We start from the raw sequence: 18,507 nt of genomic DNA, 5'->3' as shown, positions 1-18,507 counted from the left end.
TCTCCATTCTTCTTACAGTCCTGATTTAGCAGCATGCGATTTTTTTTCTCTCATGAATTTGAAGAAACATCTCCATGGTAAGCGTTTTCTATCATCAGAAGCAATGATAAGAGCTGTGGAGGCGATTTTGAATGATTCGACAAAAAATGGTTTTCAACTTGTATTCGAAGAATAGAAAAAAAGTGGGATAAATATATTTCAATGATAAGTGTTTTGAGGAAGACCATTAAAATTTGGAAGATGAGTACCCAAGATTTTTTTTTATTAATTTATGGTTATTATTCATTGGACAACATACTTATAACGAGGATTTAAAAAAAAATATGTACATGTTTTTAAACAATTTTTTTTCCAGAATCAATGTGTGGAATACCAGGTTTATCGCCAAATTGCGAATATACTAATAATGTCGAAAGTGGTGAGTTTTATGTTGGGCATAATATAACGTACTACTGCAAACGTAATCCTTGTTATGCACCAAACAACATGCGAAGGCAATGTCTTGAAAACGGATCGTGGTCAGGTGTGATACCCTTTTGCCGTAAGTATGCAAAATTAACTTGTATCAAATTTAATTTTTATAAAAATATTTTTTAACCAGAGAAGTTGTATTTCATTGGAATTTAGCGTTCAAATGACAAAATCCTGTTTCCTAGTAGTATAGATATATTGTACGGTATCTCGAATTTGGACCATAACATCCTGTTTCCTAGTAATACAGATATATTGTACGGTATATCAAATTTGGACCAAATTCGCTATGTTTAAATTTGTTTTGAAAGTGGAATTTTGTTATTCATAGCTATTATTTTTCGAATCAAAAACAAATGTTTTGTTATCAGTTGAAAGTTCAATATGATAAGCAAGTTATTATGATATAAATAAGAGTTTTTCATTATACTCTACAAGAATCAAATTAGAACCCAAAGTATGCATAACAGCAGGTGTTGGAAATGAGGAATTTTCAGCTGAAAGGAAAAGATTAACGAAATATAAATAATTTTTGTAAACTGTACATCCATAATTATTTCTAAAATCTCTACCGAAAAAAAAAAAGAAAAAAAAAAAAAGCCTTGATGATCAGGAGCCAAAAATTTCACATGTATTTTTGTTTCACCTGATTACCCGAATTCTGCAGTTTGTCATAAGATTATCCGTATTTAATAAATGAATATTATATTCGTTTTAAAACAAAACCTGAGAAAGTTAATGAACTAGCTTCACGAATTCGGAAATTCTTACCTTGGAAGAGCAAAATCTGGAAATTCCGTTTATATTCGAAATGCATTCACCCTTTGGAGCTGCTTTTCCTGTTGTTGAAGTAAATTCTTAATACTATATTCAAAAGAATACTTTCAAACTTTTCGCAGAAAATTAATTTTCAGATATAAATTTCACCTGAAATGGTACACACTTTTGATCTCAGATACTGATTTTGTATTTCATGTATTTATTACAAATATATTATATAAACTTGAATATATTCACATGTATTCAAGTTTATAGAAATGTTACTTGACTCATATTTTTACAATGCTCTCTGTTTTCTTGTTTTGTTTTGTTATATTTGCATACAGAAACATTTAAAATGCAGCGCTTTATAATCGCGCTAATGCCCATATCTCATGGAGATAGTTCCTGCTTATTCATTTAATGTACATCGGCACTAATTTGAAATGAAAAAAAAAAAAAAGCTAGAGCCTTTCAAAACAAATCACTAATTATTCGGGAACTTAAATATATTTTCACAAACGATGGAAAATGAAAATAACATGAAGATAAGTAACATTATTAATTATATATTTACAAAATGAAAAAGTATCTGCAAGAAAACCAGCAGCTCTGGTTTTCATGAAACTTTCTCCGATACTTCTTAACCAGTTAAGTGCATTCGACGTGTATATACGTCATTCCAAATCTTCATTTTGGCGCAGTCGATGTGTAATTTTTTATCTAATAAAAAGGAAACATTTATCGCTTTATCATAATTTTTTGCAAAATTTACTATGCAGCCATTTGTATTGCGTTACTATTATTTGAATTACTTGACTTTAAAAAGGGGAACTTGGGGGTCTTTAAAACATAAATTCTGATTAAAATAAATAACTAATTAATAGAAAAATTACAACTACTCCCTCCTGTATAAAAGAGGTCTTAGGCAAGGCAGTGTTTGTTACGCCTAAATGAAATTAAATTAGCTTTTAAAAAACTAAAGCCAAATAAATCCCCCGGTATCGATGGAATTAATATTAAAATGTTAGAACAGTATTATTTTCGAACTAACGATATTAATCTATAAAATATTAATTTTTGATTATTTCCCTACAAGATGGAAAACAGCAACTATAGTACCAATACCCAAACCCGGCAAAGACCCAACCAATCCGATAAATTATAGACCGATTTCTCTCCTTCCCTCAGTCATTAAATTAACTGAACAAGTTATTCTCAAAAGACTTATTAATCATTCGAAGAAAATAACATACTTATACCAGAGCAATTTGGATTTAGGAAAAAATTGTCAACTACCCATCAATCGTATAGAGTTACAGAATATGTTGAAGAAGCTTTTCAAAATAAACAAAAAGCCGCGGTAGTGTTCCTAGATCTCCAGAAAGCCTTCGACAGAGTCTGATAACACGAATTAATTTATAAACTAATTAATTACAATACCCTCAATTACCTTATCCAAATAATTTTTTTCTTATCTTAAAAATCGCAAATTTAAGGCCAAAATAAAAACGAATTTTCCTCAGAAAAAACAATTCTCCCAGGCGTAGCCCACGGCTTTAAAATTGGGCGGGTTCTGTTTTTCATCTTTATAAATGATATTCCCAAACAATTATTACAATGCTATGCATATTCGTGGATGATACAGCCATATTAGCAAAAAATAAAAATTCCAAATATATCCGAATCGCACTCAATCGACATCTTAAAAAACTTGAAGGCTGGTTCAAAAAATGGAATATAGCCATTAATATCAGTAAAACAGAAACCATAATTTTTTATAAATCACCAGATAATAAACAATATCCACATCTTAAACTTAATGACAAAATTATCCCGTGGGCTCAGAACTGCAAATATCTTGGCGTTATATTAGATAGAAAATTCACTTGGAAGCCTCACTTTATTTATATTAAAAACAAGTTCCGAGATCTAGCAAAAAATTCTTCCCCCTAATATTGAGGAATTTTAAAATGAATAGGGATAATAAATTACTTGTTTACACAGCCCATTTGCTTCCAGTACTTACATATGCCTGCCCAGTATGGGAGTACGCTGCCAAAAGTAACTTCAAATTAATTGATCAACAACAAAACCAAATAATTAAAAATATATGTTAACCCCCCCCCCCCCCAAATACTTCTCCAACACAGTAATCTACAAAGCATTAGACTACCCATCTCTTAAAAAATTCATCAAAAAATTAGCCACAAACTTCTAACTTAGAAAATATTAAAAATGAAGCAATTGATCTTATCCCCAAGTACGATCCCGATCCAAGAATTAAATGACCTAAAAACGTCCTCCTTTAACTTCTTTACCTCTTCGCTTAACCACTCCAACCCTTTCACCTACCTGTTCAATTAAAAGTAAATAAACAATACTAATGACGCCATCTAGTACTATAAAAATTCATCGCAAATTTCTCCACACATCAAGAAAATCGCAGAGTCCCCGTTTGCTTTGGGCAGCATACCCCCGCAACCACTCCACCAGTAACAACCAATAGTATCACTCCTTTTAATTACCCACTGCCTCTCAACCAACCACAATCCTAGCTTCACGCATAACCCTCAAGTTTCACCACACTATCTTCAAGCATCTACCTAGCTCATGTCATTCTACTAAAAGCCATAGTACTAAACAGTCACTTCATTAAGGAGATAGTCCTTTGCTCTAAGGATGGGTGCTCCGACAATATTACCATCGAAATCGAAAAAAAGCAGTGTTTGTTACGACCAACCTACCCGTGTAAGACTTTGAAGTCACCGGAGAGAGAACCATAATATATTTGTTGAAAGGCTTACAATCATCGTCAAAATATGGGCGGTAATCACAAAATCCTGTGAGTTCATCTGACTGAAATAAAATATTTAAATTAAATGCTAAACAATCCAGTCCTAGAGTTTAGAGATTTAAATTAAAATTTGCTTAAAAAAAGCAATAAAACACATAAAAATAAAATCACAATTCCCAAAGGATGGAGAATATATTATACTGTATAGCAATATCAAATAACAACTTATAAATATTTAAACTATAATGAATTGACAAAAATACAAAGCTGATAGAAAGGAAATACACAATTAATATAACAATTTTCCCAAACATGACAAAGCCAATAATAATAAAAAAAAAACCCACCAGAATGTTAAATCAAAATATGAGCAGAAACGTACAAAACTTTTTCATAACTATAATCCAGCACAAAAATAAAACAGCAACTAGAAGCAGTGCCAGAATAAATATATAACTAAAATATCAGATAAAATAAGACCGCAAACAACACAGAGCATAGATCTACAAGACATCCCCTTCTGAATTTCATTACAAATATTACTCGAGATATTTGTGATGAAATTCAGATATTCCCCATTGTCCTCAACGTAGCCTCTGGATTGTTACTTTTATTTCCAGAGTACATGATTATTTGCGTTTCTCAGAATAGGAAGGAAAACCGTGTATTCATTTTGGATTTTCTTTCTGATCAATCGCGAGCCAAAGTTGGATACAAAACTGCAATTTCAATCACAGATTCTGAGTCGTTGCATTTTTCAGCTATCGCGTTTAAATGCATATGAATGTCTGAAAAGCAGATATTCAACTCTTCGATAGATTTGGTTCAAAATTTGACTCGGACCTAAAGTTTAGATACTAAAACTGTGTACTAAATGGTGTCTATATAACTCTTTGCGTTTTGTGGTTTATTTGTTCTCAGCAGAGAAACTAACTTCTTGTGACTGGTTTTCTTCAATATTCGACAGAAATCTACAAAAAAGACCACATACCAAAATTCATCTATCTAAAAGCGTTTTTGAGTTATCGTATTCATAGATAAACATAATTCCAAAAATGAGTTTTTAGGCTTCAGGGAGATCCCAAACGTAAAGATATGCCAAACACTGAGGTAAATTTTTTGGCCATTCCGATACTTTCTCTTTCTGCGCTTCGGATATGAGAAATTTAAGACAGCAGAGTAATTAATTCGTAACATTTATTTTAAAGAAATAGCAGAACATGGGTTCTGAGTGAAAATTTTTGTTTTTCTTAATTTTTATCCACATCTCATCCAGATTTTTTAAAATGTAGTATCATTAAACATATTTTATTGATTCAGAGCAAATTTCACTTAGTATTGCTATGTGATTCAAACTATCAAATTAGTCAAAAGCTCGAAAATCCTCTCCCTCCCCCCCCCCTCTGATTATCAAAGCCCATTGACAATTTCATCAAACACAGTTATTTAAATTTATTATTCTCTATGAAATTGTTTATCTCAGCTGTTTATAGGGTTATATCAATTTGATTACCTCTCTATACACCATATACGAACTTCTCTACACTAAATATTTGCATTTACAAATAATAATATGTGATTCAAGATTCAAAACAAAAAACTGAACAGGATTTTTCACATTGTTTGTTCCTTGCGAGATAGTTAATAGCTGAATTAACACTTAATATTTTCAGCTTCAATTCCTTTTTGACATTTAGAGCATTTCTGTACTTATTTTTCAAATAATAATAATAAGTTGAGGAAACATGTTAATACAGATGAGTGATCGAAAAACCATCAAATGTCTTGATGTAAGTGTGACAATTACTGGATACTGTTGCCAAACATTTATTCAGGCCGGGACCAAGGATATTGTTCTAAAAAACAATAATAGAGTATGGTCACATGATATCTCAAGTAAGAGGTTTTCATTTGAAAACACATCCATTTTCTTTATGCAATCTTTTTCAAAATGATTTTCATAAAATATCACTTAATACAAAAAAGAAAAAACCGTTCCGAGGCCAATAGATTGGGAACGGCTGCCTTAATACGTAAAAATTAAAACCAGAAACGAGGTATTTTCATTTCTAATTTAAATTAAAAGTCTTCTACAAACGGCAAAAAGGAATAGGCGAATAATTAAAAAATTTTCTTTCTAACTCGTAGCATAGCCCACAAACTTATATAATTTTCTCTATTAGATGAACGATCAAGTATCAAGGATGTTGAACAGATATCATTGATAAAAGGACCGTCAAGATTCAATGCCGACTCCACTATGGATGGAAAAAACAAAACATGCTCCAGCACTGTTATAGAAAGTAATACATATTGGGAAGTAATCTTAAAAAAATCCTTCCGAGTTATTGCTGTGAAGATTCTTTTTCAAGGTAAGTTACAATTTACTTAGAAAAATGTTATAAAATTATGTTATTTGCTAATGAAATAAGTAACATTTCTTTTTAAGATAGAATAACAGAAATTTCTACACGGGTGCAGATATTGGAAGAAAACAGGACTATAAGCAACTGTGAAAACCATTCAAGAATAACAGGTATGTATTTTTTTTAACAAAAGCTGTCAGAAATAAAATTTCGAGTGGTTTTCCTGTAAATTGAAAATATTTTTATTTTTTACATTTATCAACATTTTTTATACAGGATGATTTAAAAGTTCACAGTAATTTTAAAAATCAGCAGTTCGTAAACGAATGAAATTAGAATCATGTTATTTGTACAGAAAAAAATAAAACTGAAACGAGATTTATCTTGTTTATTTATTGGTATTACTGTTTGTGATTTAAACCAACGGATGGTTCTGTTATTGGAGCAATAATACGTTGAAGGGTAGGGGTTCCTAACTTTCAAATATTGCGATTCACTTTATCCTCGATGCATTGACTTTTTTCAGAGACGAACAGCGTATATTCTTTCTGAAAAATGCTTTATGGATCAGAAAGAAATTTTCATAAAGAAAAAACATTCATTAATAACTATAATTTTACAAAAAAAAAAAAAAAAAAATTAAGGCTTTGCTTGATGAATAATTCAGGCCCATATCACATTTGCATATTGTGGAAGATACGCATGTATTGAAGATTTTGTCGTACCCCATTAAAAATTGACTCGAGACCGAAGTCTGGAATTGGAAAACAAGACTTCTAGTAGAATAATGGCTAGCAAACATGCAGTGTACTTTTTTCCACTGAGAAACACATCAGACGAAGAACTACATTTTTCGCAACATTAGGTATCATTTTTGATGACATTTCAGAATTTGCGCAACCAAAGTGTTGTTTAATATTATTAAAAGCTTTTTTTTATTTGACAGATATGTTCCTCAATGGATTATAACACGTTAAACAATTGTGAGGCTTAATTGTATTAAATGTCTTATCTTGTGCAAACTGCAGACCATTTCACCGTTTAAATAATTTAAATTACATGACCAATAAATTCTGGTTACGTGAAAAAAAATCCTTTTTTTTATACTGTGTAAGCAAAATTTGTCGATTTTCATTTGTTTACAAAATACTGATTTTCAAATTTGTACTGTATTTCTGAATAATCTTCCATAATAATTGGATACATATTACATGATATTTCAAAGGATTTTAAATAAACCCTTTACATTCTTTTGCAATACTTATATAATTATAAAGATAAGACTTTCATTCATCAAATAAATTTAATAAAAATTCATATTTAATACATACAGGGTGTCCTAAAAAAGGGAACAAGCTTTTATTTCCCTAAAAGTTGCGACTAGACATATACTTACAGTTATAAATTTTCATTAAATAAGGTAGGCAATGGAATGAAAATACATTGACTTCTGTGGAGATTAATAGTAATTTTTTTTTAAAAAAAATAATTTTATACGTCCCTTATAGGGCAAAAGTCTTAGTTAATACGAACACAAAAAAAATGTTGTTTCTATGTATAAAACTTACAGAGATATACTTATTTTTAAATTTACGTGGAGTAATCGTAAACTTAGATGGAAACATTTATTTCAGAAATGCAAATTTATTCAATACAGGGAAATTGTCATGCAAATATTTGTCTAGTAATACATCATCCAATCATCGCGACTTCGAGGAAATTTGCTAATCACGCTTAATGTTGTTCCCTTCCATTACCCGGCAATTGCAACTCGACTTTATAATGAAGGGAAGAGAAACTTGAAAAGCTAAACATTTATGATATATCGTAGAAGCAATAGAATGCGAAACTAAAAAATAAAATACTTTACTCTCAGTTAGGCACTTTTTTTTTAAAAAAATGACATATTTTAGAAACAAAGAATGTTTGGATTAGCCGGCGATTTATGTTACATAGAATCAAAATGGTGGCCTAGGTGTAAAAAAATACAAATTTCGTTCGCCGAATTCCCGGCATCCTTCTAGGAATTGTATTTAGAGATTAAAAACTGCAGGATTCTTATTTTACAGGAGAGGAATGGAAATGATGAGCGGTCATGCATGAGATGTAGAAATTGATATTTTGCATTATTTCTAAAGTTACCCTTATGTTAGTTCCCTAACAGTCAGTCCAGATCGCAACATTTCAAAACCAACATTATAGAGAATATTCCAACGTAATAACGAGCATCCATACAATATACAATTACACGACCGACGTATAGAATTTTGCAATTGGGCCCTGCCTTTGATAAAATAAAATCTTTCTTTTCTGAGAAATGTAATTTGGACAGACGAATATTGCTTTAATAGAGATAGAAATATTAATTTTCAGAATTGCGCCTTTTGGAATGGTAAAACTCCATTTCTTCGCATAAAAAGTTCATCACTAATGGCAATTTTCTATAAATATATTATGAAATTTTGATTTTTAGAAATTCTTTGTTTGGCTCCATTTTATGCAACAATATACTGAATGGTAACAAATTTATTCAGTTAGATTTGTTTGAAATTATATCTGAACTAAGGGAGGAATTAGCTTTCTCAATACACGCTCTTTAGTTCTTTGCCGACGAATTCAAAATGCCAATCCTTGTGTCACAAGTGATGAACTGGATCGCGTATACAAAAGTATAGCTTAAAGAATGCAAATTTGAGTGTGTGTCAAAAATCGTGTAGTTATTTTCTGATTAAGCTTTTATAATAATCTTTTGTAATGTGTATATTATTCCTGAAATTAAAGTGTAAGTCTCGTACAAGCATTAGTTAGAGGTATGGAAAAATGGTCTAAGTCAATAAATTTCACTTTTAATATCTCAGAAAACTTTACAAATTGAAGTCTGAAATTTTGTGTCCTTACAAATGAGTTAAAAAAATATTTCAGTCACTAACCCCTTTTCGCTTTGGAAGCTATATAAAAATTTAATTTTTGTGATTTTTTATTTTTATCCTCTACTGAAGCCAAAGTATTTGCATAGATTTAATGAAATTTTACAATATGTCTAATTGTAATAGTTAAGGAAATAAATTTTCCATTTTTTGGGACACTTTATATATGGCTTAGTTTAAATAGAATAACGTTCTGTTTTGGAGCTACTCGATGCCTTATAATGTCGAGAAGGATACATAAACTAACAATATCAGGACTTAATATTAATGGCTTGTGAATTGCTTAAACAAATGTGTTGAAGTTGATTACTGAAAGGTAATTATTTTTAATTAAATAATAGTTCTGCATTTTAATATAAAAAATTTTGAATACGGAAACCAAGATTATCAAGATATCAAGATTCAGATGATAACGATTTTCCGAAAAATTATTGCAACAATGAGAGGTTGTTTAGGGAAAAATTTTATAGAACTGTCTATTTTCTTTACTGAGAATATACCCTCAGTTTTTTTTGTTTTTGTTATTTTGAAATTTCTCTTTGGGACATTCTGTTTTTTGTTACAGTTTTTGCTTCTCCTTGTATCAATAGATAGCTCTAGAGTAATGTTGCAGTTACACAGCAGCTTTAAGTTCGGTCCTGATCAGAGGGCGTTGTTCAAAGGCATCTGTTTACAGAAGTGCCTTTTCTTTCTTGACGTATCTTGTTTCTTTTGCTTTCTGCAGTAAGAGATACGTTTACTTTCTCTTAGTTATTTGCACTCATCTTTCCTGGATATGCTTCTTAGTTTTTGCATAAATCTTCTTTATTTGATGGAATTTGAATTTTTATAATTTGTGTATATTGATTTTTACCTTTTGTGCAGTAATTTTCTGAGAACTTCAAGGAATGTTCGGGTCATGAGGGGTCAGTTTATTCAGACGCCAGCCTGATCTTCCACAGAAAAAATCCTATATTTTGAATTCCCACTTGGAGGTGATCCTTACCGAAATCTCCAGGCCGGATTCTTTATAATCTTGATTTTCATATTCAAAATAATGTTTATATTCATATCTTTGATATTTTTGGAATCTACAGAAATTTCTGCGCTCCAGAAACAATTTTTTTTATTTCTTAGCTTTTAGTTATTTGTAAAAATTAATATTAATTGCTACTCAATTTTTATTTTTACGTTTTTCTCTATTTTAAATAATGGTAAACTCAGTGTATATTTTCCATTACAGATATGAACAGAAACTTCCAACTATATATTTGTCCCCATGGAGTTATTGGAAACAAAATTCGAATAATTCCGATTAGAACTCAAATATCATTTGAAGCAGAGTTTCTTGATATTTGCGAAATATATTTGTTTCTGCAATCGAATCACGGTAAAAAAGTTTTTTTTATGCGTAATATGTATGAAATTCTAAAGAACTATTTATTATCTGTTGACTTGAAAGAAATTTCTAAATATTAAATGCTTTCTTTATTTCCGCATATTTTTAATAAATTTCAGTATATAATGATATCTTTGCAACATATATCAAAATACGAGGGGCATCCAGAAACCAAGTTCTGTCAAGTACTTAAAAAAAAGAAAGGATTTTTAGAAAATACTTTTAATACATAATGAAATATAATACTGAGGTTATTTTTCATCATCGTTGCTACTGTTGTTGGAATATTTATCATAGCGAGACATGAGCTTCTGTATACCCTCATTGTCAAAAGATGGTGCCTGTGATGATAATGATGAAATGAACGGGTAATTTGAGAAAAATGCATTGGCATTGTCTAATTTTTAATTTCTGGGTTCTTTTTAATCTTCTCTTTATTTTTTGTACGGAAATCGTAATCAATCAGAGACTGTTGCCCAATACTTTCTTCATTGTGAACATTTTCACACCCTTCATTGAAACTTTACACCCACCTCCTTACTATCGAATCATTCATCGCGTTTTGTCCGTAAACTTCACAAATCTGTTTGCGAATTTCAATTGGTTTAGTATTCTTAACATAAAGAAAAAGAACGACAGAATGCAACTTGCATGCGATGGGATTTTCAAACATTTTAAACACTCAACCTTCAACTGATGAAATATTCAGAATTCTAAACAGATTTCTATTGTTTATTAATGAGTAAGTTAAATGGACGCGTAAGCATGAAATCTCGAACGTAGCGCTTCTGCGGCAAAAATTGAAAACGGAATTTATGTTCTGGATACCCCTTGTATGAATAGTAGTAAAATGACAAATTAAATAAAATATAATGTTTTTCTGAGAGCTACTAAAGTTTGAAGATTATAATGTTTTGGTTTATTTACGTAAATTAAACGAAAGCGAGATATACTTAACAACATGCGTTTAATCTCAAAATATGAAATCCCAACGTCTCATAAATAATAATTTAAATTCAATATTTACAATAAACTTGCAGTTTTGAACTAAGATGGCAAAAAGGTCAAATGAGATACAACACCCAAAAATTTTAAACAACACGAATGCGAAACTAAGTAGGCAAAGGCTAAATTTAATGTGGAATCTCATATGAATGGAGGCAAATAAGGAGCAAAATTCACATACTCTTTTGACACGAAGTACAAAACCTATTTACTCGAGCGTTCTCATACACAAATATTGCTCAGGATAGTTAGAATGCTAAAATTTTGAATATGTGATTAGAGGGATTCCTAACTCCCTATCACATTCAGCGACTTCACATTCCAGGATAATTTTTGCCTCATGGCAGTTGGAATCACGTGTTTCGCCACTATTTCACTCATCTGCAACACTATAAAACGAGTAGCGCGATACAAGAAAACTATAAAATGAGCGGCAACAGATGAAACTAATAATTAAGACTTCGGTGCAATTCACCGCAAATCAAAATGAAGATTTATTATTTAATCAAAGATTGCGTCATAGCGAATTCGAAAGGTATCAATTAATCAGTTTATAAACAAAACGATGATAGAACGAGTTCATCAAATAAAACCAATCATTATTAATAAATATATTACCTCTTTGTTAATGCCGATAGTTTTGGATGAGAAACGCAAAAATTACTATACTTTTATAAACTACAGATTTTACTTCATAATTTAACAGTGCGATGATTTGTGAAAAGAACGATACTAAATACAATAGGATTTAAAATAAGCCTGATATAATGTATTTCATAAAAACGTAATAGATGTCAGCTTCTTTTTTTATATAGAGAGATTTGATTTTGTCATTATGTTATGAACTATCAAATAATTGCATTTAACATATTTTAAACAATTTGTGAAAGCTTTTAGGAGTTTCAGACATGTAACAGGAAATGTTTAAAAAATTTTCTAGAATTAAAGGTTTTCTAAAATTACGCATATCGGCTGTGTTAAATTATTGACTAATTTAGATAACAGATTTCTGGAGACATTTTTTTTCAAAATAAATCTTAATTTTTCCGGTAATTTTTATTTCTTCTTTCTACAATGATTTTTCTACTAAACTCTTAACTAAAGAACATTCATCTAGTACTATCAATATGATTGATCTATCAATTTCAGCTTGTTTACGGCCAGATGCGCCGTACAAGAGTAGAGGTTTAAGGAACCCACCCAGATATATCTATGAATGTAATGACACTTCACACGAATTAGTGGGTGATAATACAGTATTATGCCAAGAAGATGGAACTTGGACTTCAGCTGCTTTCAAATGCGAAAGAAGTAAGCTATTCAGTCAGAAATTATTAATTTAAACCAATGAACTTTTTTCAGTTTCAATGCTAATTTCTAATTCGTTTAGCCATAGGGCCAGAATAAGCATTGTAAAACCTTTTAAGCAAAGCAAGTTTCGCCCCCTCCTTTAACATACTCATCTTCCAGAAGCAGATTTTTTTAAAAAATTAACTTCAATCTAATCTCTATATAAGCAGTTTTTAAGTAATACATGTTGAACTAACAAAACATTTGATTGAGGGTCTTTTTAAAAAAAAACTAGATTCAGTAATTCGTTTATAAAAAAATAAATTTAAAAAGTAATTTTAAACAAAATAGTAAAAAATAATAAAATTTTTCTAAATATAATTTAAATATTCTTATTACAGAGCTCACCATAGCTTGTGATATGCGAATCACTCAGCCAGCTGTCGAAAAGATTGGACTACGCTGTTCTATACACGAATATAAAAATATGAAGGAAAAAAAATCGAAGATTGATGCTCTGAAATTTAAACGGCTCTTGTTTTTAATGCGAATAAGCTCACGCGTTCAAGCACATGCTCTTGTAAATCATATGAAAGCATAAAATTAGATTATCTTGAAAATACTTTTAAAAAAAGTGGCATCTATGTCTTCCAAAGTTGTAGGACCAATAGGCAGGCGGGTACATTTGCAATTTGAGGATCCGGCCCTGCACGCACAGAATTCTGGGAAATAGCTCTCACCAGACAAGCAACAAAATGAAACATGCGTATAAAAAGGTGAAGTTCAGTTTTGATTTGATTTGATATGTCTCTAACTTCCTGACAAACAATGGTTGAAAAAAAAACTTTTACCATAATACAGAGGGGAGCTTATAGTTTTGTTTGTGTGCATAGTAATGGCTTACTTGATTATCCTTTGTCACACGAATAACTTTCAAGTGGTAGTCCATTTCAAGCCGGACATTATGAAGCATGTTGATCGCCATTTGATAGCAGTACATTCTTTGTGTGTACGTTCACTTTTTTACCATTACTAGTTTATGCAATATACATGCAGAATCTAAAATCAATAGAAAGATTAATTTCATTGTATAAAATGTACAAGTTATGAGTTCTGCATGTTTAACAGCATGTAATAATCTAAATCATAAGCTCCAAAGGGGGCGGTATGGTTCTCCAATAAGTAGGAGCCTTCTGTGAGGGCTGCTTATGTCGTGAAGCAGTTCCAAAGGCAATTAGGAGGAATTAAAACAAACTAGAGAGTCGGCCGTGGCATATATGTCTATTTAGGAAATTAATATAATAGCATGCCTAAACTAATAGATTTGCATTCAGCAGCAGTTAGACAACAATCAAATCAAATTCTGATTAAACAGCTGTGTATTAAGTTGGCAAGTGAAACAATTAGAGCAAAGTAATGATGCAATACTGAAAATTTAGCACTTCGCAACATAATAGAACAAATACCAGAGACAGTACGAATTTGGAAATGAAAGTAAATTATTTCACAACAAACTGTTAAAATTCCACCAGCCTCAAATAATTTTTTCTATTTCAATTTTATGATTCTCAATACATAAACAGATAAATGAAAAGGTATAAATAATATTTTACAGTATTTTAACATTTCATATAGTTAATTACTATAGAAGATGAGGCGTTAGAAATCTTTTTTTCTTTGCAAAGGGAGTGGTGTTCCAGAAAAGATTAGGAACCTCTAATCTAAATTTTCGGAGTATTTTCATAGCATTTCTTAGAGAATGTTTAACATCATTGGATGCAACCAAGTCAGTGCAACCAAGGATAATCCTCGAAAGCAATTGCATACGCTAACAAAATTAAAAGCTTCCTTATGTACTGCGTTCAAATCTTTTTCTTCCTTTCATTGTTTGTAAAAAAATTATAGCGATACATCATCAGAGCAATCATTTTGAATTATCCTGTATTAATGTCATGCTTTGAAGCAACATAAAGGGTGTTTTGACTTAGTAAGTCTGAAATTATAATTAGATGAGGAAGACAGCCAATCAGAAGGGCAAAAGACATTCGGCTAAATCAAAAGTCAGCAAGTTTTTCAGACGACAGGAACAAACTTATCTTTAATAACGATTTTAAGAAATTGGTCAAAAATCACAGAAATTTTTATAAAAATAAGAAAATTTTAAAATTATATTGATTACATTTTAACAAGAAATAACATTGATTGTATTTTTATTAAAACAAGAAAAAAATTCTACAGGCCGTTTCTCTCATTGATTTTAAGAAGTATCGGAAATAACTTCGAATTGAAGAAGATTCTAAGTGTCAAAAATTTTGTAAGTAGTTGTTTCCTGTTTCAGGCATCAATAATTTATCGAATACATTTACATTTAATTGAATTCGTTTGGGAATTCATGTGAAGTGCTTCATATGGAACAAAAGAGTGAAGAACTGTGCTTCCTGTGGAAACCAGGCAAAAGATTTGTATTATTTTTAATAACATGGATACGAGTATAAATGCAGCAAAAAATTTATGACATTAGGTCTTCAAAAATTAACCACATTCCCATAAAAATTTGTTGTAAATCAATGAACAGTTAATAAACAATATGGATTACGAACATCGGCTATGTTCATTAGTGAATTACCCACTGCATTGAAATATTAATCGCAAACTGCTTAAATAGAATCCTTTTTTCCTTATTTTTATTTAGAGTGTGGAGAATTACCTGAAGTTGCTAATGGCATCCTTAAAGCTAATTCGACAACGATTAATAGTACTGCATGGTTAGAATGCAACGAAGGCTATAGACCTTTAGGTAATCATCTAACCCATTGTCTACCGACAGGAATGTGGACAACTTTACGTTTTAACTGTGAAAGTTTGTATATTTCGATATTTAACAATTATTTTAAATATTTTTGATATTATTAAATTCAATTATTCAGTAACATTTTTTATTTTTAGTGATTAAGTGTGATCCAAATCCAATCATTCAACATGGGAGAGCAGAATTACCTAATGGATTTGTTTATGGTTCTAAAATGCATATAACATGCGATCCAGGTTATAAAGCGGTAGAGTCGGAAGTTAGAGAATGTCACAAAAATGGATCCTGGGGAAATCTCAATATTTGCACACGTGAGTACAGAATTTTTTTTTCTTTTTTTTGAATAATCTGTTACAGGATCAAATATAAATAATTCACTTTTGATTAGAAAAAGATTTTGGAAAGATCGTTCTTCCATTTAAAAAAGCTTTTCAATAAAAAATTCCGTTTTCAAACTTCCTAATTTTTTTAAAAATTTATTCGGTGGAAGACAGGAGTGCATGAATCTTAGTTGCGGTATTGAAGTTAAATGAATATATTCAGCTATTGTTATCGTTTCCCCGTTGGAATTGATATTGAAAATGAAAACACAAGCGTGTAACATTTTATATATTTATCAACTACGGAATGGCCAACGAAGCTAGAAATTAGAATCTGTCTTCATTGTTTAGCTTCGTAAGTTTAAAACATTATGTCTCGTCGGAGAAAGTTGCGCCTATAGTTTTTTTTTTTTTTTTTTTCAAAAAATTCTAAAGCTAGCAGTATTCTTCTTTAAAAATATATTCCTAAAATTTTCATCCTGTTTTATTTATTATGAAATTATTTCTTTCAGAAATCATTTGCGATCCTTTGAAATATGAAGTCACGGACAATGGGCAATGGGTATCTTTAAACGAAACAATTTTAATTCGGGTTCTAATATGCCAAACAAATTACCACATCGAAGGTTTTCCAGCAGTTACGCAATGTCTTCCAAATGGATCATGGAGTCATACAACAGCAGTTTGTAGAAGTATGTAATTACATGTATAATATTAATAATACTTATTTTTTGCCCATTATTTAGACAGATAAAATGTAGTATACAAATGTTCGTAATCAATGGCATAGATTTTTCTAATCTATGCTTAGCGACTCTTTTTTCTTTTATTCTTAATTATATAAATCTGGACGAAAAATGTAAAGAACATAGAAAAAAGAATTTGTGCTAATATATTTAATCACAATTAATTTTAAAACAATAATTATTCAATTAATAATTTTTATGGTATCAGGTCAAAGACATCATTAGCCAAATATAATTGCTCATTTTCTCGAACATTTAACTGTACATTGTCTTATGCTTTATTGTGATGTCATGCCCTTTCCCTTAGTCTATGATATATAGTGAATTCAAAACGGCAAATTTGGCATGTAACTATGAATTCATTAAAAACCTTTCATGCTTCTTGTCAAAAATTGCACAAATATTTACTTCATTTATTATTAAACTGCTCGAAATGAAATTGTTAAAAAATGCAAGATGCAAACATTGTTCAAATGATTTCATGTAGATGGAATTGAAAACATCGAAGTTTCTAATTACAAATGTAAATGAATTAATAAATATCTGTCGGGTATTACGATATTTTTTTTTAAGCTGATAGTCTCTATCCACTTATTTTTTCGAAGATATTATTATCTAAAGCCTTATTTCGAAAATTATTTTTCCTGCTTCAATAATTTTTTTTAACAAAATTTCTCCCTTCTGCAGTACATTTATTTTCTGTGCACTTCATACATGAGATTAACGATGATAAAAAAAAATGTCCATTTGAAACTTGCATGAAAAAAATTTAACAATACAAATTTTCACGAAATTCAGAAACAATATATGCGATATTTTCTCATTTTATGAAGAATCATTGCTTAGATGGACATAGTTTTATTGTTGCGAGTAATTTATGTTATTTGTGCTTCTGCAATAAAGTAATCAGTTTTTTTAAATTAATTTGTACGGAAGGACGCTCCTTATAATTGTATTACCCAATTACTACTGAGCAATATATTAAAACCTCATCTCTATAATTAATTAATAAATGCGAGTGTTTGTATGAGTGCATTCCCTGTTGTCTCTCTACAAGATGTTGAATCTGAGGTTATCGAATTTAGGCACAAATATGCATTTGAGGAGAGGAATGTGAACCTAGGTGAGAAATTTTAATTGTAATTTTAAATAATTTAAAAATTGAGCGAATTTTTATCATTTATCCGCGTTAATTTCTGAGAGCATCCTCGTATAAAAATCCTTTTCCTCTCCAACCCCGAAAATGTCTTTTTTATGATATTAGTGATCACCAATATTTTTTCAGATTTTAATAAATTAAAAAAATATTTTTCATATTATTTGCAACAATACATTTCATTGTCAAAATTACGATGAATGACGTTTACTTTCTATTATTATATTATACATTAATTCCAACACTGAGTTTTCATTCCAGTAGATGGATGATATATATATTTTTTAAAAACCTTTTTCTGCAAAAACTCTTTCAGAATATTTTTATTTCCTATATTTTTAAAAAAAATTCACTTGACAAGTTTAGATCAGTGAAATATTTTATCCCATGGGCTCAAATTGATAATTTGTAAAATGTGACTAGGGATATTTTTTAAATTATGCTTTCTAATAACATATATATATTCATTTTTATTTCGTAGCT

The 18,507-nt window shown here is 30.1% G+C and overlaps 1 protein-coding gene across 1 annotated transcript in view; it reads left to right on the top strand.

Moving 5' to 3' along the window:
• LOC129958852 (uncharacterized) overlaps window positions 1-18,507 on the top strand; it is a gene marked incomplete in the record, with an annotated part of 40,132 nt that overhangs the window by 16,672 nt on the left and 4,953 nt on the right. Inside the window, 8 exon segments of the mRNA XM_056071572.1 lie at window positions 356-541; window positions 6,211-6,399; window positions 6,477-6,563; window positions 10,543-10,689; window positions 12,853-13,014; window positions 15,686-15,853; window positions 15,940-16,113; window positions 16,635-16,814. Of these exon segments, the coding sequence (XP_055927547.1) occupies window positions 356-541; window positions 6,211-6,399; window positions 6,477-6,563; window positions 10,543-10,689; window positions 12,853-13,014; window positions 15,686-15,853; window positions 15,940-16,113; window positions 16,635-16,814 (1,293 nt within the window).

This window comes from Argiope bruennichi, chromosome X1 (assembly GCF_947563725.1).
Source record: "Argiope bruennichi chromosome X1, qqArgBrue1.1, whole genome shotgun sequence".
NCBI classification, from domain to species: Eukaryota; Metazoa; Arthropoda; class Arachnida; order Araneae; family Araneidae; genus Argiope; species Argiope bruennichi.
The sequence above is the reverse complement of the archived record's forward strand: the minus strand, read 5'-3'. Positions and strand labels throughout refer to the sequence as shown.